The 27,618-nt window shown below is 42.2% G+C and overlaps 1 protein-coding gene across 8 annotated transcripts in view; it reads right to left on the bottom strand.

Moving 5' to 3' along the window:
• LOC104602733 (AP-1 complex subunit gamma-2-like) overlaps positions 1-27,618 on the bottom strand; it is a 177,320-nt gene that overhangs the window by 106,948 nt on the left and 42,754 nt on the right. For 7 of the 8 annotated variants that reach the window (XR_016083803.1, XM_088900252.1, XM_088900254.1 and 4 more), the window contains exon 7: positions 3,425-3,515. The exons of the other annotated variant lie outside the window; for it this stretch is intronic. Coding sequence is in view for 6 of the 7 variants with exons in the window: in XM_088900252.1 (XP_088756378.1) it covers positions 3,425-3,515 (91 nt within the window). In the remaining variant the exon portion in view is untranslated. The remainder of the gene's footprint in view (positions 1-3,424; positions 3,516-27,618) is intronic. 8 annotated transcript variants of the gene reach the window in all.

Here is a 27,618-nt window from a genome sequence, read left to right as displayed (position 1 = left end):
GGCTGACCATTGCTGAAACATCCACTGTCACAGATTTCAGCGATGGTAGTTAAACAGTCTCCTCTTTCGGCACCTCACAAGAGACCATCACACACAAGAACATCACACAGCACTCCACATACCTTCGACCACCTGTCTGAACCACATGCCTGAACACAAATCACGATTTTACTGTAGCAACCCTCGTCGGTCCATCAGAGGGTGCCCTACCAGCCACCTGAAACGACCACACCACACTCAGCTAGAGGCATTAAAACCTCTATAAGGAGAAAACGACCACTCCTTTTCAGCCTTTTTGACAAACTCCAAAAACCCTAAGAGAAATCTGCAAAAACCTCAACTAGGGCGCGCAGAGACTGTACAGATTCGAACCAATCTAATATAGCTCTGATACCATGATAAATTTCAGATCTGTAAACCTGTAGCCTTCAGATTAATCAAGGAAGAAAAAGAAAAAGAAGAAGAGAAGAGAGGAAAGAAAGAGGAAGAATGAGGGGAGAAAACCTGGTTCGAACTGGAGAAAAAAACTGTTCTCATCATTCAACCAGGGTGTATTAGTCTTTCTAATTTACATGCAAATGACCATTCTACCCTTATTTAGTCGACACTAACAAATACAATGCATATCACTTACCTTCTCTCCAGAAAAAGGACACAAGAGTGATAAAATTCAAAACCATAAAATGATAGCAGTAAGTCAGATAAGAAGAAGATTGAGTTTAATGGAGAGATAATAAAGGAGGAAAGTCAGATAAAAAAGAATCACAGCTGAGTACTATGAGCAGTTGTACAAGAAGGTATGGGTTCATAAACCTCTTTTGGATGGTTTGTATTGCAGGCATTATGGAGAAGCAGGACAGGGGACCAGAGAAGTGGAAAGACCTTATACTGAAGAAGAGGTATAGGAGGCAAAAGGACCTAGAGGGGGAACAACACACCAGACCCTGATGGTTTCATAGTGACATTTTATAAGAAGTGTTGGGGGATTGTGAAAGGAGAGCAAAACAGACTTTTAAAGTCATTTAGGGAACTGCAGCACCATCAAAATTTAAATTTCTTGTGTGGGTGATGACACGGGAAAGGTTCTTAACCAAGGAAATGCTTGTCAGGAAAGGAGCCAATCTGCCAGACCTTGAATATGCTTTCTGTAATAAGCAAATGTAATCTATGAATCATTAAGTCCAAAACCATTTTAGAAAAGCCGTTCCAGTTTATGGTTGCTTTCCTGCTTCAGTGAAGACCCTGCTAGCTGGGTGGCAGGTGCAAGGGATGTCCAAGAGATTGCTTAGCTGTGGTGCCTCTAGCAGTCAGTCGTGGTTTTTCTTCCTCTTTTTTGAATATAGATTTTTTTGGGGGTCTTTAAAGAAATGCCATTGTACAGAAACTCTTTGTACAGAGGACCATACATGTATACTTTCTTTTTAGTCCATACTTTATGCTTTACCTTTCTCAAAAAAAAAAATAATAATAATAATAAAATAAAAAAGAAGAAGAAGAAATCATAGAGGAATTCCATGCAAAAAGTGCTTTGGAGAGATTTCTAAATTACTCTTCTATTCTTTAATCCCCAAAAGAAAAGGTGCCATGAAAGAACTTTGGGAAAAGGTGTAAAAACTGGATAAAAGTGTGTATCTCACAACCCCTTCATTTTCTAATCTAGTGAATAGAAGTTCTTATGGAAATTTCTGGAGTTCAAGGGGTGTCAAGCAGGGTGATCCGTTGCCCCCTCTGCTATTTCATATGTGTAGATGAGGCCCTTAGAAAAATGATGAAAAGGGTAGAGATGGCAATTTTCCTCATCCCCCCTGGGGTGTGTGTGTGTAATGCCAAATTTCAATTTCTATGTTATCTTGGTGATTAATGATGTTAGTTAATTATTAAACCAATTTAGATTAATGATTTTTTCTTTCTATTAAGTAAACCTTATTCCCAAAGCAAGCTTTTAATTAAAAAAAAAAAGATTCAGGGATTTGGGTCCCCAATGGAGAACCTGTTTCCATAGGGGATCAGGGATGGGGAGTATGGTCCCCACCCCATTGTCATTCCTAGAAAAGGGCGTGTGCAGGAGTCTACCTGAAGGTTTCAAGGTGGGGGTGGGGGTGGGGGGAGTTGGAGGTGCCAATTTTGCAATTTACAGACAATACTTTTTAATGCATCCCAAGATCAGCTATGGAATATCAAAGCTGTTTTGAGATGGTATGAGGTAGTAGCGGGTTTAAATATTAACATCATTAAAGTGAGTTAATGGAAGTTGGGGAGATGGTAGATTTAGAAGAGTGGGGGTATAAAGTTGGCAAATTACCAACTTTGAGAATCCCTTTGGGGGATAATTGCAAGTCCAAAACCATATGGGAGCCAATTGTGGAGACAGTGGATAGAAACTTGCCTCCTGGAAAACTAAAAAATCTATCAAAAGGTGGAAAGTCACACTAATCAAGAGTGTTCTAGCTTCCTTGCCAATGTATTATTTGCCTCCTTTTCCAAATTCCAATTCTAGCAAGTTTAACTGCTGTGTTGGAAAAGAAAATGAGGGATTCTTTTGTGGAAGGGGGGAAGATGAAGCTAAATGACATTTGGTGGGCCAGAAGGAAGTGCATAGAACAAAAAAGGTGGATGAAGTGGGGGATTAGGAAAATAAAGGGGGTTAATGTTGCATTATTGGGTAAAAGGCTGTAGAGGTTCAATGAATAGCCTGGTAATTTGCAGAGACAGCTAATAGCTGCTAAATATGGCTTTAATAATAGAGAGTGGGGTGCAGGTGCAGCAAATTCCTCCAATGGATGCTCAATGTGGAAAGGAATTCAGAAAGTCTATCCTCAATTCGTGAAGGAAAATAAATATGAAGTGGGGGAATGGGCAAAGGATTTTGTTTTGGAAGGAGTTATGGTGTGAAGATGGGCTGCTAATGGAGCTTTACCCAAATCTGTTCAAAGTTGCAACAAATAAAGATGCAATAGTGGCTGGTTACATGGAAATGCAGAATGTTTGCAGAAACTGGAACCCCCGGTTTCGAATGAACCCAAATGACTGGGAAGTGGTCTCACTCATTGACTTTTTACAAAAGCTGTATAGCTTAAGGATTGGAGGGTAAAGGGAGGACAGGAGAGTGTGGACACTTGAGAAGGTAGGGAAGTCACTATCAAATCTTTTTATAGCAGGCTAACAAGGGGGAATATTTCAGACTTTTCAAGTTCAATGATTTGGAATAATACTGTCCCATTTTTTGCTAAGGGAAATCTTTTTATAATGTCATAGCCAAGAATTGGGTTTGGGCTGTGATTATTGTTTGTATATCATGTTTACAGAACCCTTTTGTACGTCTTCATTTTTGGGAATGAAATACTTTACTTTTCAAAAAAAAAAAAAATATTGCTGCAATTTGAGGCATATGCCAGTAAGCACCAAAGCATAAGCCACAAAATACCTTTACACACTCCAAAATTGTGGCCCGATGCCTCTGCACTGCTTGAGTATCCACTATAACAGCATTCATCAGCATGTTCAATGCAACATACCTGCCAAAGGACACTGGGCAATTGCATCAGTTCCCCAACATACAGGGGAAAGAGAGGCAGAATATAGAACATGCAGAATACTTCAACAACTAAAAATTAATTAATTTGAGGCCAATTTTATATAAAAGGTGTTGTTAGGAAGGACATTAGAGCTTTTATTGGGCCTATTTATGTGTTTATTTCTGTTAAGTTGTAATCAGGGGTATTCTTGAAATCCTCTTTTATTTGATCACCCTAATATATAAGCCAAGTGGGGCACCTCCTGATGCAGGAGCTGAAGAGACAAAATTGGAATTTTATGAAATTTTATGTATTTCTGTATTTTTGGACAGTAGGGGTATTTTTGTCATTTGCGATTTTCTGTGGGGTCCAATGATAAGGTTTAATTTGCCTAGTTATAGTTTTCTTATGTTTAAAATTTCAGAGTCATTACGTAAGTAGGATTGGAGTTATTGAGTCTTCTTTGAATTGAAATAGGGATATGACAGCATAGTTTGAGTCCTACTAGGATTATCAAGTCTAACAGTTTGACTCCTAAGACTATTATGAGTCTAACAGTTTGGCTCCTAGGATTATTATGAGTTTAGTGTCTAGAAATATGTATTGACATTTTACACAAGGGCAATGAAGTTTATTGAGTTTTCTTCAGCTTATGCTAACTATGGTGAGTGATTCCCATGCCCTAGAGTGATTCTAGGCACCCTGTGAGTGATTCCAGGTATTTTCTCTCTTCTTTCTCTCCCTATTTTCTCTCTTATTCCTTCAAGAAGCCATTACAGCCATCAACAGCCATAAAATTCTGATCAAGGAAACCACTCAACATTGTCTAAGGACTAGAATTGAGCTAGTCCTACATCAGTTTGGTATCAGAGCCAAGGTTATAGGCTGTTATCATCATGGCTACACATAGTGGCAAGCAGTAAAGGGTCGGCTGACTGATACACAAAGAGATTCATTGATTTCTACCCTTTGCAAGAGAGTTGAAACCCTTGAAGCACAAGTAAAAGAACTTCAAGAAGATAAAGAAAAAGAAATCCAGCAAGAAGTACCTCTAACCAATGAAAGGGATGGAGGACGAAACAACGGAGCTGTCCATGAAGATGATAATGGTGAAGATGAAAGAACTGTTAATCTTAGAGGACGACAAAGAGCTGTAAACTGCACAAGCATACCACCTGCACAAGCTAATCGAATCTGAAATGCCCATCAAGGGATTGATCAAGAAGCATCACTCACAAATCTATTTGATGAGATGATAGAACAAGCTAAACATGGTGGTTATGCAGAAGATATAACCAAGAAGGTAAAGGTGGATATTTCTAATTTCAATGGAGATTTAGACCCTCAGTCTTTTTCAGATTGGCTGGCTGCACTAAAGGAATATTTTGATTGGTATGACATGACTGATGGTCGGAGGATCAAATTTGCACGTATGAAGCTTGGTGGTCATGCTAAAGTATGATGAAGAAGCATGGAGCGACGATTGGAGAATAGAGGTGATAGTCCTATTTATACATGGTCAGAAATGAAGAAACATTTGAGAGACAAGTACCTCCCAATGGACTTCCAAGATGAGCTATATGAGGAATTGATTAACCTCAAGCAAGGTATGCTATCTGTAGTTGAATGCATGCGTAAGTTTGATGAATTATCTATTAGATGTGATACTACTGAAAGTGAGAGGCAAAAGTTGGCTCGATACAAGAATGGACTACGGGCTGAAATCAAGAACGAGAGTAACTGCTTGAGTCATTGACTTAGAGGATGCCTACCAAGTTGCTGTAAAAATTGAGAAGAGTTTAAAGCAAACAAACACAAGGCAATTTGTATCACAAACCGGGGAGTATGCAGCTCATAAGCAAGCTGATGGGGGAAAGACTTCCAGGCTAGCATATTCTAATGCCAGCTCTTATAAGCCTAGTGGGTCTAGACCTTATCAAGGGGCTGACTATAAGAGTAAATCAGTTGCTAGTGGTGTTACATAGAAAAAACAGCTTGATACTAGTTGTTTTAGGTGTGGAGGAAAAGGCCATATGGCTTACCAATGTCCTACCAAAAGCCTTAATATCATTTATGAAGAAGTGGTAGGTGACCCAAGTGATGACTTAGCTGAAGAAGAGGATTATTCCTTCACTAATGATGATGCTTTAGATGAAGACAGCAACTGCGTTGGTGTAGTTCGGCGTATTCTTGCATCCCCAAAGGAAGAACTCAAGAAAGATTGACTTCGTACAGCAATATTTCAAACTATAGTAAAGAGTGGAGACAAGTATAGTAAGCTTATCATAGATGGTGGCAGTAGTATGAATGTGATTTCTGAAGTCACTGTAGATCAGCTAAAGTTGACACCACAACCATACAAGATTGCTTGGGTTGATAAGACAATAATTGCGGTAACTAAACGAGCCATTGTTACTATTTCTTATGGTAGTTATTCTAATTCTATTTGGTGTGACATTGTTCTTATGAATGTTACACACATATTGCTTGAAAGGCCTTGGTTGTATGATAGGGATATCTACCATTGTTGAAGGGAGAACACCTATCACTTCCTATTTAATGGAAAGTGAGTTGTCATGAACCCAATGTCACTGGAAGTTATTAAAAGGCATGCCAGGCCACCTCAAAAGGAGACTACAGCCCAAGGGCCCATTGCTGAATCTAAGAAAAAACCATTGCATTTGCTCTCCAGAAAAGAGTTTGAAGTAGAAAGCAAGGAGACAGGAGTTGTATATGTTTGTAGAGATAGTTGATAGACTATTAGTGTGTGTGGTCCCAGTCCCACACTTTATTTTTCTGTTTATTTCTTTGTGCTACAGTTATGGTAGTTGGGCCGGTTGGGCCATATTTATTTTTCTTTTGTTTTCCTATGAAGTTAGTGGGGGTATTAGAGTAATTCTATTTCTTTGTAAAATAAGTATAAATAAGAATTAGTGGGGCGGCCAGAATTAACTAACCGCACCCTTTCTCTCTCTTTTCTTCTCTTCTCTCTTCTCTCTTCTTCTCTTTGATTCTAGGTTAATCTCTCTTCTTCTTCTCTCTAAATTACATCAGAAAATACATTCTTTTCTGTTTCTTTTTGTTAGGTTGAAAGTTTTTCATGTATTGATGGTTCGGCTGATAAGAGTTTGTTAACAGGTGTATTATATGTACTGTACACAGGCTTAGTACCCGCAGGGGTATTTTCGTAATTCTGTAGACATATTGTTATGTACGGCCAGAATAGTATAAATAGAAAGCTTCACTCGACTGAAGCTAAGTTTTGTTGAGGCCTTAACTCAGTTGCCTCTTATTCTTCTTCCTCTTCTTCTTTCTTCTTTTCTCCTTCTTTTCTTCTTCTTGGTCTCCTGCTCAACATGGTATCAGAGCAGGTTCGTCCAGGCCTAGAAAACAACTAGCTGAGGTCTCTCTCCACTGCTGCGAAGGAGCTATAGTACTGATGCTTGAAGACAAGGAAGAGGAAGCTTTTCTAGTGCTGCGGTTAGTCTCCACTGCCGAGTAGGGCTCTGCTACAAGTATGCTGACTGTTCAACTTCCTAGCACAGAAAAAGGGTTCGGCTACATGTATTTTTGCTGGTAACTGGGTTGCTTCGGCTAAGAGGACTGTAGAAATCCATCTCAGATGTTCGAAGGAAGGCTCTGACCGGAAGGGAAGTTCGAGTTCATGACTGTACTGCCTATTGCTGGTACTGAACCTTTTTTTTTCCCTGTTTATGGCTTCTTGCACGACTGTTAATGTCCCAGAATCTGAGTAGGGACTGTTCCCCTTCCTCCGATTGTATGTTGCCCTAGTCTACTCTCTAAGGGGCTGTTGATGAACCCTAGAACTTGAGTGACTGTTCGGCTGCCCTGGAAAGTGGATATCAGCCAATTAGGTGTGGTGAATCACCACTTGTATTGCTGCTCCTACTGTGTTTTTTTTTTGGGGGACTGAGAAGCTGTATCAAAGTTGTGAACTGTAGGTCATTCAGACCTGGTTACACTGCATGTGCAGTTCATATATTGTTCTTGGACTCCTACACAGTGTAGGTCATAAACCCTAGTACTGCAGTTGCAGTGTTTGTGCTTGGTTCTCTGTGAGGCCGAAAATCAGCAAGTGTCTAGTTGTGGACTGTTGCAGCTCTGTAAGACTGTGCTTTGGTTTTGTGTATTTCTAAACTGAGAATCATGAGTAGTGAAAATTCAGCTACATCCGGAATCTCCACAATGCTGAATGGAATGAGTGGGAACAGTGATCTATCCTTCCCTATGGCTGTTGTTCCTCTTGACGGGTTAAACTACCTAGAGTGGTCAAGGGGGATCAAGCTATACATAACTGCAAGGGGAAAAGTAGGCTACATAAATGGAAGAATCAAAGAACCACCTTTTGGAAATGCAAAACATGATAAATGGGATCAGGAGAACAGTATGGTTATGTCATGGCTTTTGATCTCCATGCAACCGCAAATAAGGAAGAACTTCATGTGGGCTGAAACTGCAAATGAGATCTGGGATCAGGCAAAGTCCACATATTCTGAACTTCGACACTATGCCAAAATTTATCAACTGCAAGCAGCTTCATCTACTTGTAAACAGGGGGAGAGGAGTTTATCAGTTTATTACTCTGACCTGACAACTGTTTGGAAGGAGCTGGACCATTACCAGAATATTGAGTGGAAGTGTGAGGAAGATGCAAAATTGTATAAGAAACTTGTCTCACAGCAAAGGGTGTTTGCCTTTTTACATGGTCTCAATCCTATCTATGAACCCATCAGAGTACAAATTCTAAGTTCTAAGGATCTTCCTTCAATTCAGGAGGTCTATGCACTTGTCCAATCTGAAGAGAGCAGAAGGAACTTGATGAACAGCACCGGAGGGGATGCAATTGTGTTGGCGGCAAAGGGGGGTCCCTCTACTAGTGGTGGACCTTCTTTCAAGAGAGGGGATCTCCAGAAGAAAGCAGAAGATAAGGAAAAATTGTGGTGCACTAATTGTCAGAAGCCCCGGTACACCAAAGATACTTGTTGGAATCTCCATGGGAAACCGAAGTGGGCTCAGGATTTACCTAAGAAGCAAGGCTCAGATGGTATTAGAAGACCCGGGCAGCAAGGTACCAAGAAACACCACATGGCCAATATGGTTACTCGGGAGAATCAGCCCTCCACCTCCACTATGACTCAACCACCACATGGCCAACATAACTACTCTGGATCCAACCCAAGGGAGGATATTGTCAACTCCTTCCGTGACCATTTGGAGCTTTATGGTAGAACAATTTGCCAGATGGATGCTCCTCCCACCACCTCTTTTGCATCCACATCAGGTAATCCTGCCACAGCTTTCCATGTTGCTTCTCACGACCTTGACTCTCCATGGATCATTGATTCTGGAGCGTCAAAACACATGACTGGTATGTCCTCTTTCTTCCAAACTTATCACCCTCTTTCCGGAAGAGATAAAGTGAGACTAGCTAATGGATCATACTCTCCCATAGTTGGTCAAGGAACTCTCTCTCTTCCCCTTGGCCTTACTCTTTCAAATGTTCATCATGTTCCAAAATTTCCTATGAATTTGTTTTCAGTCAGTAGTGTTACAAATTCCTTAAACTGTTCCGTGACTTTTTTCCCTTCCTATTATGTGATTCAGGATCTGGCCTCGGGGAGGATGATTGGTAGGGGTCATATGGTTAATGGACTCTATATGCTGGAGAATACGGTTGGCCTTCTTGTTACAGAGTCTATGAGTCAGTTCAGAAAGAGTAAAATGTATTTATGGCATTGTCGTTTGGGTCACTTGTCTTTTGAGTCGTTGAAAGTTGTTTTCCCAGAACTGTGTAAGTCCGTGTCTGTTTCCAATTTTTCTTGTCAAACGTGTCAGTTAAGCAAGCATTGTAGAACTCAATTTCCTCAAAGAAATAGTAAATCTGAGTTTCCTTTTCACATTGTGCATTTGGATGTGTGGGGCCCTATTACTTTACCTTCTGAGAGTGGCTACAAGTACTTTATTACCTTCATTGACGATTATTCCAGATACACTTGGGTATATCCAATGAGAACCCGTGAGGAAGTACCAAAAATTATCCAAGATTTTCAGCGGTTGGTTTTCACCCAATTTTAGACCGAAATTCAAATATTTCAATCAGACAATGCAAAAGAATTTTTTCATAGTGACCTCACGGAGTTCTTTGCTTCACATGGCTCACTTCACCGGAGCTCTTGTGCCCGCACGCCACAACAAAATGGTGTGGTTGAACAGAAGAACCGTCACCTTCTTGAAGTGGCATGGGGTTTACTACTCCACATGAATGTTCCCAAACGTTTTTGGCTTGAGGCCATCCTTTGTTCTACATACCTCATTAACCGAATGCCCTCTCGTTGGTTAGAGTACAAAGCTCCACATCAGCTTCTCTTTCCTAAGGCCCCTCTTCTTTCTATTCCTCCTCGTGTTTTTGGTTGTCGGTGCTTTGTCCAAAACCTATCCCCCACCCGGGGAAAATTGGACTCTCGTGTTATCCCGTGCATATTTCTTGGCTACTCATTCTCTCAGAAAGGGTATCGTTGCTTTGATCCTGTTTCACGGAAATTCTATGTCTCCATGGATGTTACCTTCTTTGAGGATGAGCCCTTCTTTCTTGTTTCTCCTTAGGGGGAGTGTAGGTATGAGGAGAAACTGGTTCAACTTCCTCCTCTCCCTACTCCTTCTCCTTCTCCCCTTTCTCCCTCTGATCCTCCACCTTTCCGTGTTTTTTCTCGTCGTCGTAAAGGCCAATCAGGTTCAAGAGCTGAGGAGAATCCAGAAGTCGTACCTCAAATGCCATCAAAATCCTTGGGGGAAGATCATACTCACTCAGGTAACTTGACTCCTAACCTCCCTGTTGCTAATGATCTTGACCTTCCCATTGCCCACAGGAAAGGGGTTAGGTCATGCACCACCAAACACCCCATTTCCAACTTTGTTTCCTATGAGAACATCTCACCTTCATTTCGTGCTTTTCTTACCTCCATTAGCAGTATCCCTATTCCCATGAATGTGGCAGAATCTCTCAGTTCCAGAATGGATGAAGGCCATGAAGGAAGAGATTGATGCTCTTCATAAGAATGGCACATGGGAACTTGTTGATCTCCCTAAGGGAAAGGATCCAATTGGATGTTGTTTCGACTGCTGCTACAGTAGTCCGAACAGGAAGAGGAGAAGAAGAAGAAGAAAAAGAAGAAGAAGAAGAGAAGAAGAAGGGTCAGTCGAAAATCTGATGGTTAACCCATCCAGTCGACCCCCTTAATCTATATTAGATTCTAATAATGTTTACAAAGACAGAAATGCCCTTACTTAAGTGTGGGGAAGAGTAACTCTAATAACACTGCCACATAAGCAAGTTACTTAATAAATAGAAGAAGACAAAACTACCCCTATTCGGCACATCTTAACACTCCCCCTCAAGCTAGAGAATATATGTCATATAATCCCAGCTTGTTACATAGATAGTTCACTTTCCCTGAGCTTAGAGCTTTTGTAAACAAGTCTGCCCACTGGTCATTGGAGCCCACATGTTCTGTATTTATCTCTCTGACAAGAACCTTCTCTCTCACAAAGTGGCAATCAACCTCTATGTGCTTTGTTCTCTCATGAAAGACAGGATTGGATGAGATATGGAGTGCAGTTTGGTTGTCACAGTACAATTTCATAGGTTTATCCATGTGAAACCCATTTTCTTCTAGGAGATTCCTCAGCCACACTAATTCACAGGTAGTGTGAGCCATGGCCCTATATTCGGCTTCAGCACTGCTTCTGGCTACAACCGTCTGCTTTTTACTCTTCCATGTCACAAGATTTCCTCCCAGAAATGTGCAATAGCCTATAGTAGATCTTCTGTCACTCACTGAGCCTGCCCAGTTTGCATCTGTATACCCAACTACTTCAAGTTTTCCTCCTGGTTTATACAATAGCCCACGGCCTAGAGCTCCTTTCAGATACCTCACAATTCTAAGGACTGCATCCCAGTGAGGTATACGAGGGTTCTGCATGAATTGGCTCACCACACTAACTGCAAAGGAGATGTCGGGTCTCGTGATAGTCAGATAGTTCAGCTTTCCCACTAGTCGTCTATACCTTCCAGGATCTTCAAATACTTCTCCTGTATCACTGCTCAACTTAACATTTGGTTCCATAGGGGTCTCAGCCGGTTTTGCACCTAACAGTCCTGTTTCTTCCAATAGATCAAGGGCATATTTCCTTTGGCACAGATTCACACCTTGTTTTGACCTAGCAACCTCTATTCCCAAGAAATACTTTAATGTTCCAAGGTCCTTTCTTTGAAAATGATTTTGCAGAAATACCTTTAGTTTGCCAATCCCCAATTTATCACTACCAGTGATGACAATATCATCCACATAGACCACTAATAAAATTTTCCCAGCTTCTGAGTCATAGCTGAACACTGAGTGATCAACCTAGCATTGCTTCATTCCAAAACTCTTCACCACTTCGCTGAACTTCCCAAACCAAGCACGTGGAGATTGCTTCAACCCATAAATTGCTTTCTTCAGCTTGCACACCTTACCACCCTCCCCTTGAGCAACAAACCCAAGTGGTTGCTCCATATATACCTCCTCCACTAGATCACCATGGAGGAAGGCATTCTTTATGTCAAGATGAAGGAGAGGCCAATCATACATAACTGCCAAGGAAATTAGGACACGAACGGAACCAATTTTAGCCACCGGAGAGAATGTCTCCATGTAGTCCACACCATACAACTGTGAGTAACCTTTAGCAACAAGTCTGGCCTTCAGACGCTCCACACTACCATTTGGCAAGTATTTCACAGTATACACCCATTTACAGCCCACAGCATGCTTACCAGGTGGGAGAGTAGTAAGTTCCCACGTTTGAGTATGTTGAAGAGCAGAAAGTTCCTCCTCCATTGCCCGCCGCCATCCAAGTGAACTAAGAGCTTCTTGAACATTGTTAGGTATGGAAATAGAAGACAAAAGTGAAACAAATTGGCGATGTGAGGTAGAAAGACGGGATAATGAAACAAAATTGGAAATGGGATGGAGTGTAGAACTACGTTTACCTTTCCGTAAGGCAATGGGTAGGTCAAGATCTGAAGGTTCATCAATAGGAGCCATGAGAAGATCCGCAGGTGAGGTAGAAGCAGGAGGAGGGGCCGGTGTCGTTCGACGTGTATACACTTGTCGGATCGGTGGTCGTTCAGTGGTGGCCTACACTGGATGAGGAGATGAGTCTACTCCAACAACAGCCTCTAGAACTGAATCACTGACAGGAAGAGGAAGAGAAGGGTGAGGGCAAGGGTGCTTCATGACTGGAGAAGAAGGGGACAGACTCAAAAAAGGTGACATCAGGGCAGACATAGCACTTTCGAGCAATGGGATTATAACACTTGTACCCTTTTTGAGTCCAAGAGTAGCCAAGGAAGACACATTTAATTGAGCGTGCATCTAGCTTGTCTATTCCAGGACTTAGATTAGGAACAAAACACACACAACCAAAGACACGAGAAGTTAATGGATACGGAGATAAAGTGGGAAACAAGATGGAGAAGGGGGACCGACCATGAAGAATAAAAGAGGGCATCCGATTAATGAGAAAACATGCAGTGAGTACAACATCACTCCAAAACCGTTTAGGAACATTTATGTGGTGAAGCATAGACCGAGCAATTTCAAGAAGATGACGATTCTTCCGTTCAGCCACCCCATTTTGTTGAGGGGTGAAAGCACACGAGGTCTGATGAATAATGCCATGTTGTTCTAAATACTGTTGAAATGCAGTAAGAAAGTATTCACGACCATTATCTGAACGGAGAACTCTGATTGAAACACCAAATTGTGTGCGTATTTCAGCATGGAATTTTTGAAAAATGGAAAATAATTCACTTCTTTCTTTCATTAAGTAAATCCATGTCATTCTTGAACAATCATCAATAAAGGAGACAAAATACTTGTACCCATTATAAGACTTTATTTTGATTGGACCCCAAAAATCTGAATGAACCAAAGAAAAAGGACTCAACATACGACTCTCAACTCTTGGGCTGAAGGATACACGACGGTGTTTACCAAACTGACATGACTCACATTGTAAAACTGACAACTGACTCAATGATGGAACCAACATCTTAAGAACCTTGAGAGATGGATGTCCCAGTCGGCAATGCCATTGTAGAGGAGTAAGGGAAGTCTGAAGTGCAATTGAAGATCCACCGCCGTCAAGGTAATACAATCCACCAGCTTCATGCCCCCCACCAATCTTCTTCCCCGTCTTGAGATCCTGAAAAACACAAGTGGAAGGAAAGAAGGTAACAGAACAGTTAAGAGCTTTGGTTATTTTACGAACAGACATAAGATTGAATGGAAACTTGGGTACATATAAAACAGATGATAAGGGGACAGAAGCCAAGTCAACATTACCAACACCACAGATGGGAGATGAGGATCCATTGGCAAGTGTAACAGTTTATGATGTGGAGGTTTCAGAAAGAGAAGAGAACACACCTGGAGTCCCGGTCATATGATCTGAGGCTCCGGAGTCAATAATCCAGGAAGGAGTTTTAGATGACATGCAAGCAATACCTGATTGGGCATATGTGGCAGTGGTATGCTGTGAAGTAGTTTGAAGGAACCGTTCATACTCATCACGCGGAACACTCACCATCTCCCTCCCAGAAGTAGATGTAGATGTGGGAGGTGTTCGGTCTGCCAGTTTACTGTCACTAATAGAAACCTCGCCTGCTACAGCATGATTAGCCCATTTAGAGGGAGGGCCATGTAGGTCATAACAGAAATTCACTGTGTGTCCATCCCTACCACAATGAGTACACTTCCTTGTAGAGTTGTTTTTTCCTCTGCCACGGCCTCCCCCTGAGTCACGGCCACCCCGACCAATCATGGAATTGCCACGGCCCCCTCTGGAATGACCTCCCCCTCTTGTACTATGTCCACCACCTCTAGCTGTCACAAGTGCTGATCTATCATACTGTGTGGGGTTCTCTGTCTGGTCCAAAGAAATTCTACGAAGTCTTGAGAATACTTCCTCAAGTGTAGGAAGAGTAGAGCCCCCCAATATTTGAGCTTTAACTGGTTCATATTCCGACTTCAGCCCCACTAAAAATCTTGTAACATCTAGCTGCTCCCTTTGCGGTTGCTGAACTTGAATATCTGGAGTAAGGGGATGATAGACATTGAGTTCATTCCTTATATTCTTCATGCAGGCATAGTACTCTTCTAGTTTTTTGGTTCCTTGTTGTAAATCAAAGTACTCCTGATACAGCTGATATACTCTTGTTGTGTTATCTTGTCCAGAATATAGCTTCTTAGCATGCTCCCATATATCCTTAGCTGTATCAAGGAACATGAAGTTGGCACTGATTTTGGGTTCCATACTATTCCACAGCCAAGTCATGATTTGAGCATCTTCTTGTTCCCAATCATCAAACCCTGGAGAGTCAACTGGTGGCTTCTCATCTCTTACATGCTTTACTTTCTTCTTTGCCTGGAGAAAAACTTCCACTGATTTAGCCCATGGAACATAGTTCTCCCCATTTAGCTTAATTGAGGTCATTTGTACCCCTAGGTAGTCGGAGGAAATTACTACACTAGGTTTCTGATCATTGTAGCCATCTCCTATTGCTGCCATTGTACTCTTTCACAGTTGTCTCTAACTTTACTTCTCAGCTACAAGCTGATTGATCTTGTTCACAGTTTGATATTTCAGCACCTATTGCAGTCTCAATACACCACAGTGGAAGCACACACTTGTTCTTATTCACACTACTGCTGACTTCACACACTTATGTCCCACATAAGCATCAATTTACCATTCACTAATCACAAGTAGAGGCCCTCTTACAACCACTCAAGCACCACAACACAGCCAAATCTGCTGCACCCAGTTCAGACTTGTTTAACACACTTAAGAGGGCATTACACAACCACAAGGAGTTCGGCAAGGTCACTGCATTCTACCTTACACCACTCGGCCACTTACAGCAGCCCTAACACCATTCAACAACTTACAGCAGCCCTACACCATTCGGCTACTGCACACATAGCCCTTCCTAGGGCAACAATGAACCTAGTTCTCTAGTTCTACTCAATACTAACAGCTTCTTGTAGGGTTTCTACCCAGAAATATAAGTAACACTAGAAGAAGAGAGAACCGACCTTCCTTTGAGAATATCAATCAACCATTCACTGCCGAAGTCACTTTCCTTGTTGAAGAAGGTTATGCACAGCAGAGAGACAAGCTGTAATGTTTCTGACCTAGGGCGAACCAGTTCTCTCCATCGACTGACCAGAAACGAAGGTGAAGAGTCACGAACAATGCTGAGGTGCTTTACCAACTGACGTAGGTCAGGAGCATGGCTCTGACACCATGTTTCGACTGCTACTACAGTAGTCCGAACAGGAAGAGGAGAAGAAGAAGAAGAAGAAGAAGAAGAAGAGAAGAAGAAGAAGGGTCAGTCGAAAATCTGATGGTTAACCCATCCAGTCGACCCCCTTAATCTATATTAGATTCTAATAATGTTTACAAAGACAGAAATGCCCTTACTTAAGTGTGGGGCAGAGTAACTCTAATAACACTACCACATAAGCAAGTTACTTAATAAACAGAAGAAGACTAAACTACCCCTATTCGGCACATCTTAACAGATGTAAATGGGTGTTCACTATTAAGCATGGGGCTGATGGAACCATGGAAAAGTATAAAGCTCGTTTAGTGGCAAAGGGTTTCACTCAAGTATATGGGGTTGATTATGCAGAAGCCTTTGCTCCGGTTGCCAAAATGAACTCTATTAGAGTCTTTTTCTCTCTTGCTGCCAATCTGAATTGGGATCTACATCAGCTCGACGTCAAGAATGCCTTCTTGAATGGTGACCTTGAAGAGGAAGTTTATATGGTTCAACCCCCTGGTTTTTTGGCTCAAGGAAGTGAACAAAAGGTGTGTAAGTTGAAGAAGTCTTTATATGGGCTGAAGCAATCACCAAGGGCTTAGTTCAATAGATTTCATACTGCAGTTTAGGAGAGGGGATACAAGCAATGTCAGTCAGATCACACACTGTTTGTAAAAAGAGTAGTAGGTAAAATGGCTGCCCTAATAGTATACGTGGATGACATAATTGTTACTGGTGACTGGAAGGATGAAATTCAAAGTTTGAAGGGCTTCCTTGCCACTCAGTTCGGGGTGAAAGATCTAGGACCCGCCAAATACTTCCTTGGGATTGAGGTTGCCCGATCAAAAAGGGGTATCTTCATCTTGTTAGACAGTTGTATGCCCTTAGCTTCAATCAGAAATATGTACATTATGAATTTATTGTAAATGAATAAAGTACACATTTGATTCATGTTCCTGTGGTGTGTTTCTATGTAATACCCTTAAACTGGACACTTAATGAGACTTGTGTTAGTTTAGAATGTTCACAGCCATTGGGTAAGTCTGGGGAGATTTATCCTGCCAAGGCTGACACTGGTGTGCTGCCAACTATTGAGGTGGCTTGTCTCAGCTACCAGGGTGAGACCCGAAGCACATGCAGTGTAGGACTAATAGAACCTTTGAACCGGACCAGATTTCCAGTATTGCCCTGGACCTTGGAGATAGATGGGCAAAACTGGAAAGTTGCACCTGACCCCTAGACTCGATTATGATACTACACTAGGTGTCGGATTGGGCTATCTTTGATGTACCAATCAGTGAGATCCTTAGCGGGGGTCAAAACCTGGGTATGTTGGGACAGTCCGAGAATTCATCTGAGTGGGTAATCATAGTGATAGGATCAGCCCCTTTGTCGAACAAAGGTAATGATCGGGGATGCACTCTCTCTGATGGAAACCAAGACTGCCGGCAGCCGATTTCAATTGTTGAGATTTTGTTTAGCAAAATATATTTATATAAAGATATATATATATATATGTTATGGTTTTGAAATGATTTGCAAAAGGTTTTAATTCCCGGGATCCATGTAAGCAGAGAGTGCAACATTGTTCCTTGCAGTCGAGGGAGAGGTTCTCCCTTGTCGGGTAGTGTTTGATCATTATGGGCTGAGATGTTAAGTGTAAGACCATTGAGGATAATACCTGATGGGCTAATCTTGCATCTGCCCACAGTCCCTGGGTGTTACAAGGTGGCTTGGGTCAGGGACCACTTAGGGTAAGTGTTGGGCCCATAGAGCCCATAAGATGGGTTTCAGGGGGTGCACTGTCCATAGCAGTGTATTCGGCCAGGCCTTGTAACAAAGGCTAGGCTGAACCCATGTGGCTGATGTGTAGATCAATGTTTGGGTCCCATGCCATACAAAGAAGCCCAACTGGGCAGCAGTTTGGAAGGCTAAGTGAGTACATAAACTTAAATGGGCCTTAAGCCCATTTCGAACTGGGCTGATTTGATCAGTCAATTAAAGGGGGCGAATTTTGAGATAGATCAGCTGATAGGATTGGGCCTAGACCCTATCCACTTAGAGAGTCCAAGATCTAAATAAGATTTAGATCTGGAAGCCTCCTAATTAGATTAGGAGATGGTTGATCTGATCTGCAGATAAGATAAGGGTTCTCCCTTATCACTAGAAGGGACTTCTAATCCAAATATAACTTGGATCAGTAGCTCCTAATAGGATTAGGAGCTGATCCCTTTAAATCTATAAAAGGAGGAAGGGGCGGCAGCCTTGAGACAGGCAACCTAAGATTCTTGTCTTCAGAGCTGAAATCACAGAAGAGAGATTTCTGCAACCTCTGCAAAATCTCTCTTGCCGCCTCCTTCCTGCCGCCGCCATTACCTTCAGTTCGATCTCCAGTTCTTGGGAGAAATCAAGATTTGATCTTGATACCAATCTTTTGGGAAAAGATTGATCGGGCTGTACTCACAAGCCATCCAGTTGATTCTTGCGAAGGGTCAAGTTCTTTTGAAGGACATTGCTGATTCTGCTCCATCCTGCACTGCGCCATCTTCAGTGGGAGCAGTCTTTGGATCCTTCCTTGGGCGTGAACACCTCCATTGGGAGATACTAATTCTCCGTATCAGGTACATCCTCCCTCCTACTCCTTTTGGTTCAGATCTGGTTTGGTTCATGGTTCAAGATTGATCCTTGAAAAATATTTTTTTCTAAAATAGGGAATTCGATTCCCTGCAAAGATGGGAGAAATTTTTGAAATTCGCTCAGTCCATTCCGCAAGAGTTGGGCGTCCATGTGATGGATATCCCATTCCTTCACATCTCCCAAAGGAAATATGTCCTAGATTTGCTCAAGGACACGGGAAAGATTGGGGTTAAACTAGCTGACTCTCCCATTGATCCCAACCATAAGTTAAGTGACAGTCAAGGTGAACCACTTAAGGATGTGAAGCAATTTCAGAGGCTTGTATGGAGATTGTTGTACCTCTCTATGACTCGTCCAGACATAGCATATGTTGTTGGTGTCCTCAGTCAATTCATGCATGCACCTAGGTCCACCCATCTTGAAGCAGCGGAGAGAGTACTACGGTATCTTAAGAAGTTCCCGAGTGCTGGTTTATTATTCCAGAAACATAGACACTTGAGGGTTGAAATTTACACAGATGCGGATTGGGCTGGATCTCAAAGTGACAGAAGGTCTACTAGTGGTTACTGCACCTTTGTAGGAGGGAACCTTGTTACTTGGAGGAGTAAGAAGCAAATCGTGGTAGCTAGATCCAGTGCTGAAGCTGAGTACCATGCAATGGCACACGGAGTAGCCGAAGGTATGTGGATAAAGAATCTATGGGGAGAGTTGGGTTTTCCAATTGGTAAACCCATGACTCTACTCTGTGACAATAAGGCAGCTATCAGTATCGCTGCCAACCCGGTACTACATGACAGAACAAAGCACATTGAAGTTGACAAGCATTTTATCAGAGAGAAAATCATCACAGGCGAAGTATGCACTCTATACATCAGCTCTGAAGACCAACTTGCAGACTTATTTACAAAAGGGCTAAACCATTCCAGACATCAAGGTCTCTGTGACAAGTTGGGCATGATTGATATCTATGCCCCAACTTGAGGGGGAGTGTTAACAGGTGTATTATATGTACTGTACACAGGCTTAGTACCCGCAGGGGTATTTTCGTATTTCTGTAGACATATTGTTATGTATGGCCAGAATAGTATAAATATAAAGCTTCACTCGACTGAAGCTAAGTTTTGTTGAGGCCTTAACTCAGTTGCCTCTTATTCTTCTTCCTCTTCTCCTTCTTCTTTCTTCTTCTTTTCTCCTTCTTTTCTTCTTCTTGGTCTCCTGCTCAACAGAGTTCTTATTACCCTGTATTTGAGTTTAAGTTATTATGTACTGGGCCTGTGTTAATGGGCCTAAGCTTGTTTAGTGTTTTAAGTTGTCTAGGTGTCCCATCACTAATCAAGGGCATTCCAGTCTTTTTCTGTAACATTGTACTGTACTTTAATATAAATAATAGTACTGTCGACTGGGCTATTCAGTTCGACATTCTCAGCATCTCTTGGTCTCCTTCTCTCTTCTGCTACTTCGGCTACAGCATTTCAGCTTTCATGGTATCAGAGCATTGAGCACCTTCCTGGTTACAACCGACGCCATCTCCTCTCTCCTGCTGTCTTTCTTCTTCTTTTTTTCATCTTGGTTGCTGCTGTGAAACCCTAGGGTTGCAGGAGAACAACACAAGGTTCGAACCTAGGGTTTTCCTTGGTTGTAGGGCGCAAGGGAAGTAAGACCCAGAAGCTGATGTCCTACTAGACTGTTTCTAGTAGTTAGCAGCTATTCGACTGCTAAGAGAGGTCTATATAGGACAGACCTAGTTGAGGACTGATTTCAGCAGTCCTAGTATTGGTCGTAAGGAGGGGCACTCTCTTTACAGTTGCAGTACTCGAAGTTCAAGTGGAGTCTGCATAGCACAATAGTGGAGAGCCCTTAGTTTCAGGTCGGTTACCAGCCCAGAACACCTCACTCGCTGCTGTAACTGAACTGCTTCAAAACTGTGATAGTCTCGGCAAGTCTGAAACTGTGTTGAGAGCTGTCAGAACCTGCTGTGATCACTTCGGCTAATCAGAACCTGCCTCAGAACTGGTTCAGAACCTTCAGAACTGCTTCGGCTAGTCTTAATCAGTGTCATCTACACAGAGGCTGCAGTCAAGATGTCTTCAGTATCCGGAGAGGTTTCTTCTAGGGATAACAGACCTGCGGCAAGGTCTTCAAATCTGGAAAACCCTAATCTGCATAGCTTGCAGATTACAAGTGTGCTACTGGATGAATACAACTTCAGGGAGTGGTCAGTTTCCGCAATGCTGTTTATTACTTCCTGTGATCTCACAGGCTACCTAGATGGGAGCAAGAAGGAACCTGAGGTTGGCAGTACAGAGTATGCTGTGTGGCAAAAGGAGAATGCCACAGTTATGTCCTGGTTGCTTGCCTCTATGACTCCTCGGGTTGCCAGGACTGTTCATCACTTTCCTACAGCAGCCAAGATTTGGGAAAAGGTGTCTAAGACCTATGGACAGAAGAAAAACAATGCTAGAATCTACAGATTGAATCAAGACATTGCTGCCTTAAGACAAGGTGATATGACGATTGTCACATACTTTGCAACTCTAGAAGGTCTTTGGGAAGAACTTGACCATCACTTGATATTAGATTGGGAAAATGCCAGGGACAAGGAGAGACATGATAAGCAGATTGAAGAGAGCAGAGCCTTCAAGTTCTTGGCTGGTCTGGACCCAGTGTATGAGGGTATAAGGTCACAAATTCTGGGGAGAGATGAATTGCCCGAGTTACACCATGTTTATTATCTGGTGAGGAATGAAGAAGTCAGGAGAAAGGAGATGCAAGTTGACTCTCAGACTCAACCAACTGAACAATTTGGAGAACATTCAGCCCTGGTTTCTACTAAAGGAAACAAACATCTAGACAAGAAGCACCTCAAGTGCACTCATTGTGGTGGTGAGAGACATGTAAAAGAAAAGTGTTGGGTTCTGTATCCTCACCTGAAGCCAGCTGCATTAAGAAAGGACAAGAAACAACAGAAGGGTCATGCGACAAGTGGGAATCTTGTCACCAGCAACAATGGTGACAACTCACAGAATATACCAACAGTGTCCTCTTCTCCTATGGGACAGGTTGCTGATTCCTCTGGAACTGGTGCTTTGGGCTTCACTGCTAGTGAGGTAGAGGTCCTTAGCCGGGCATTAGCCCGTCTAAGGAATAATTCTTTTGCTTCCACCTCTCTTGCCAAATCAGGTATAGTCTCTGCCTTCAGTGCCACTAGCTCTATTGACTCTACTTCTTGGGTTATTGATTCCGGTGCAACTGACCACATGACACATATGTCCTCCCTATTCTCTTCATATCACTTGTTGTTTGGTCAGGATAAGATGAGAGTTGCTGACGGGTCTTTCTCCACCATCTCTGGAAAGGGGGTGGTTGACCTAAGCAAGGACCTCTCTCTTAAATCAGTTCTACATGTTCATTTGTTATTGATTCCGGTGCAACTGACCACATGACACATATGTCCTCCCTATTCTCTTCATATCATTTGTTGTTTGGTCAGGATAAGATGAGAGTTGCTGACGGGTCTTTCTCCACCATCTCTGGAAAGGGGGTGGTTGACCTAAGCAAGGACCTCTCTCTTAAATCAGTTCTACATGTTCCCAGTCTTACCTCAAATCTTTTGTCTGTTTCAAAACTTACCATAAATTTGAACTGTAGTATAACTTTTTTTCCTACCCATTGTGTCTTCCAGGACAGATTGACGAGGAGAACGATTGGGAGTGGTCATGAGTATGGAGACCTCTACTATTTTGATGCAAACATCGGTTCAGCCTTACAAGCATCTGTTGCTAGTAGTCCGGAGAGTGTGGAGTCAATAGCTAGGTTGCATCTTTGGCATGCTAGGCCAAGTCATGTGTCTTTCTCTTCATTAGAAATGTTGTTTCCCGAATTGTTTAAGGGCATTCAAGTCAGAGTTTAATCTGTGAAGTATGTCAAATGTCAAAACAATGTAGAACTGTTTATCCAATTTCCAGTAATGAAATTTGTGCTCCTTTTGATTTGGTTCATTCTGATGTCTGGGGCCCTTCACCCATTGTTTCTATTGATGGCTTCCGTTACTTTATCAGTTTTATTGACCACTATTCTTGATGTACATGGATCTGCCTGTTAAAAGGACGGGATGAAGTACCACGGATAACTATGGCATTTTGCAAGATGATTGAAACGCAGTTTAATAAGAAAATTAAGCAATTCAGGTCAGATAACGCTGCTGAATATTTTGAAAAATCCTTGAACTTATTCATGGAAGATGCTGGCATATTACATCAATCATCCTGTGCTAATACCCCTCAGCAGAATGGGGTTGTTGAGCGCAAGAATAGACATCTATTGGAGACAGCTCAAGCCTTACTATTCTAGCACAAAGTCCCCAAGCAATACTGGTCTCAAGCTGTACTTACTGCCTCATATATGATAAATCGGATGCCATCTAAGGTGTTGGGTATGAAAACCCCTTTCTCTGTTTTGTGTCCCACTCTTCCAGACTTTCCCCTTCCTCCCCGGGTCTTTGGCTGTATATGTTTCATACATGTGAAGGATCCAAAGAAAACCAAGCTGGACCCTAAGGCTACAAATGGAATATTCTTGGGCTCTCCTACACAAAAGGGTTACAAGTGTTATGACCCTGTCTCCAAGAGAAAGTATGTCACCAGAGATGTGGTCTTCTTTGAGTCTCAACCCTATTTTCAGTCTTCTCAGAATCCTCTTCAGGGGGAGACTAGTGGGATGGAAGAGGATTCTCATTCTCCCTCCTTTTTTTATTCCCCTATCTGCCTCGGGTCTTCCATCTTCTTCTTCTACTCCTTGTTGTGGCATTCCGGGTCAACCCAGTGAGGCTCCCACTGTGCTGGTTACCTCTCCTGATGCTGCAGATGTTCCTGAAGGCTCCAGTAGGCAACAAAAAGAGATACTCACATACAACAGAAGAAAAAGGGGCCCTCAACCTCATGACAGCAACCAGTTGGACTCGGATCAATCTGTCTCTACAATCTAAGGTAATTCTAACTTACATACTTCTGATTTGGATCTCCCTATTGCTCTCCGTAAGCCTATCCGCTCTTGCACCACCCAACACCCCATTGCTGATTTTGTTTCTTACTCACATTTATCTCCTGCCTATCACTCCTTTGTGTCTGCTCTTTCCTCTGTGTGTGTTCCTTCTAGGTACTTAGAGGCTGTGTCTGATCCAAAGTGGAAAGGAGCTATGAATGAAGAGATGAAAGCCCTAATGAAAGCAAAAACTTGGGAATTAGTGGATCTGCTAGAGGGGAAGAGCACTGTTGGGTGCAAGTGGGTGTTTACTGTAAAGCACAGGGAGGACGGGTCCATTGAAAGGTACAAGGCTAGACTTGTGGCAAAGGGGTTTACTCAAAAAAAAGGGATTGACTACAAAGAAACTTTTGCCCCAGTAGCAAAGCTCAACACAATTTGGGTTCTACTGTCACTAGCAGCAAAATTTTCATGGGAACTTCATCAGCTGGATGTGAAGAATGCCTTCCTAAATGGTGACCTTCATGAAGAGGTATTTATGGAACCTCCACCAGGCTATGACTTTGGTAGAAAGGTGTGCAAACTGAGGAAAGCATTATATGGGTTGAAGCAATCTCCCCGTGCATGGTTTGAGAGGCTTTGTGGGGCCATGAAGAAAGTGGGGTACACTCAGAGTGGTGCAGACCATACCTTGTTCATAAGGAGACAGGATAGCAAACTTATGGCACTCATTGTTTATATGGATGATATGGTAATTACCGGGAATGACTTGAAAGAGATAAAAAGACTGAAGGAGTTTTTAGCTTCAGAATTTGAGATCAAAGACTTGGGCCATTTGAGATACTTTCTTGGGAATGAAGTTGCTAGGTCAAGAGAGGGAATCTACATATGTCAACGAAAGTATGTTCTTGACCTCCTAGAGGAAACAGGCATGATGGGGTGTAGGCCAACAGATACTCCAATAGAACAGAATCATGGCCTACAGGAATCAGTAGGGGAGGACTACTGTGATAGAGAGAGATACCAAAAATTGGTAGGGAAGCTTATATACTTATCCCTCACTCGGCCAGATATTGCTTATGCTGTGCATGTTGTCAGTCAGTTCATGCACTCTCCAAAGATCCCTCATATGAAAGCAGTTGAAAGGATTCTCAGTACTTGAAGACTTGCCCAGGAAAGGGAATTCTATTCAGGAAAAACAATAGAATTGAAATTAAAGCTTATACTAATGCAGATTGGGCTGGTTCTGTTGGAGAGAAAATCAACTTCAGGATATTGTACATTTGTGGGAGGGAACCTGGTCACATGGCGCAGTAAGAAGCGGAATGTAGTTGCTAGATCAAGTGCGGAAGCAGAATATCGAGCTATGGCTCACGGGGTTGCTGAACTCCTATGGCTCAAGACCCTTCTTAATGAGCTTGGTATTAAAGCCGAGGGTCCTCTCAGACTATATTGTGACAACAAAGCTGCCATCAACATTGCAAATAACCCTGTGCAACATGACAGGACAAAACATATTGAGATTGATCGACATTTTGTTAGAGAGAGAATAGTCTCGGGAGAACTCTGCATTCCTTGCACTCCATCCGAGATGCAAATTGCAGATGTACTGACTAAAGGGTTGGCTGCAGCAAAGTTCATGGACCTTCTTGGCAAGCTAAACATGATTGACATCCATGCTTAGCTTGAGGGGGAGTGTTAGGTTGAAGGTTTTTCATGTATTGATGGTTCGGCTAATAAGAGTTCTTATTAGCCTGTATTTGAGTTTAAGTTATTATGTATTGGGCATGTGTTAATGGGCCTAAGCTTGTTTAGTGTTTCAAATTATCTGGGTGTCCCATCACTAATCAGAGGCATTCCAGTCTTTTTCTGTAACATTGTACTATACTCTAATATAAATAATAGTACTGTCGACTGGGCTATTCAGTTCGACATTCTCAGCATATCTTGGTCTCCTTCTCTCTTCTGCTACTTACGGCTACAGCATTTCAGCTTTCACTTTTATTCAAGTTGGTATCAGAGCAAGGTGAAGATAGATTCAGGTTCTCATGTGAGCTTGATCCAGTCGGCTGCATGAGAACTCCTTAGAACTGGATGTTTTGCAGTAGTGCCTGGTTCTTGGAGGTTGCTGGAGTATTGGAGACTGCCCAAGGAATTGAAAGATTCTTGGAGATTGCCCGGGGACCAGGAAGAATCAGAGAAAACAGGTGAGACCAAGATTAGGGTATCAATTGAGGTGGCGATCAGTGTTCTTCTGAGAAAGGTACAATCTTTAATAGGGCCGATCTTGATTAGACGTAGTTTAAGCCTCTCTATGAGCAGTGGTTGATAAATCTTTGTCTCCCCTGCTGTATTCTCCTTTTTTTTAAACCCTACAATCAGTTTTTGGACTCAGACTGATTTTCAGATTGATGATGAACTGGGGGGTTGATTATTGACTACAGATGTTTTTTTGGAAGGTGACTGTCGGCTGAGAATGAGTTCTTGATGACTGTTCCAAGCTGTGAATGAATTCTGGGCTGTTTTCTTTCAATTCCTTGGGGTTTTCAGCATAAAATAAGTTCTTTTTGGGTTACTTTCTTGAAGTCTTGACCTGTTAGTGCTCTACATAGGATGGAGAAGGCTGGAAGTGAGCTGAAGACTCAAGGGGAAGGACTTTTAGGGACTGGTAGCATGACTGAAAATTCTTTTCAGGTTACCACTGCTAGGTTTGATGGAACCAATTACTTGGAATGGGCCCAATCAGCAATGATGGCCATTGGAGGTAGAGGTAAATTAGGCTATGTGACTGGGCAAAGAAGCCAGCCAAGGATGACATATCACATCCCAAATGGGTTCAAGAGAACTATTTGATGATGACTTGGCTATGCAGCCTTACATCAGCAAAAACTACTTATGGGCAAAAACAGCCAAGGAGATTTGGGACAACATGAAGGAGACATACTCCCAACCCCTTAATGTTGCTAGAGCTTATGAGCTGAAGTGTGAAGTGAATAATCTCAAGCAAGGGGAGAAGCCAGTCTCAATTTACTTTGCTACTCTAAAATCCCTATGGCATGTGTTAGTGCCGAGTATGTAGGGGTATTTCTGTCTTTGTGCTTATGTTTAGGTGCTGATGTGTAAGTTTATGTTAGATTTAATGTCCCTAACTTAAGTAGGGACATATGTGACTTTTCCACATTATTTTAGTAATATAAAATACATCTGGCCGAATGGGAGAGTGTGCTTTTTCTCTCATTCGAGCCAGAATCTTTTCTCCTTGTTTCTCTTCTACTCTTCTCCTTTCTCTCTTTCTTTCCTTCTCTCTTCTCTCTCTCTTCCTTGACTGTTATTAGTCTAACAGGCAAACCGAATACTAACATGGTATCAGAGCTGTGAATAAACCCTAGTTGATTCTAGGTCAAAGTAGAGAAGAAGGAAGAAGAAAGAAAAGAGAAAGAAGGAGAAAATATTCGGCCAGACTAGAAGAGAGAATCTGAAAAAAATCACTCTCCTAGCCAAGCCACTTGGATTTTATAAATAAAACTTGGAGTTACAAGAAAGACAGTTTTGTCCCTCATATAAGATGGGACACAGAACTTAAAACTCAGATACAATAGACCTTTCACTTTCAAGAAGATAAACCAGAATGACCAAAATACCCCTGACTCGAGCACTCTAACACTCCCCCTCAAGCTAGAGAGTATATATCATATAGTCCCAGTTTGTTACAAATGTAATCTATTCTTCCCCGAGACAATCCCTTTGTGAAGAGATCTGCCCACTGATTTCCTGAGCTCACATAATATGTAGTAATTGAAGGGATGAGAGATCCATCCTATGGACGCCCAAAGATTGCGGAATAAGGGGCGAATTTCAAAAATTTTATCTCTCCCTTCAACTGGGAATCGTATTCCCTATTTAGAAAATCATATTTTCAAGGATCAATCTTGAACCATAAACTGAACTAGATCTGAACCAAAAGGAGTGGGAGAGGATTATACCTGATACGGAGAAATACTATCTCCCAATGGAGGTGTTCATGCCCAAGGAAGGATCCAAAATCTACTCCCACTGAAGATGGCGCAGTGAAGGATGGAGCAGAATCAGCAATGT

Source organism: Nelumbo nucifera, chromosome 3, assembly GCF_055504915.1.
Source record: "Nelumbo nucifera cultivar China Antique chromosome 3, China Antique-T2T, whole genome shotgun sequence".
NCBI classification, from domain to species: Eukaryota; Viridiplantae; Streptophyta; class Magnoliopsida; order Proteales; family Nelumbonaceae; genus Nelumbo; species Nelumbo nucifera.
The sequence above is the reverse complement of the archived record's forward strand: the minus strand, read 5'-3'. Positions and strand labels throughout refer to the sequence as shown.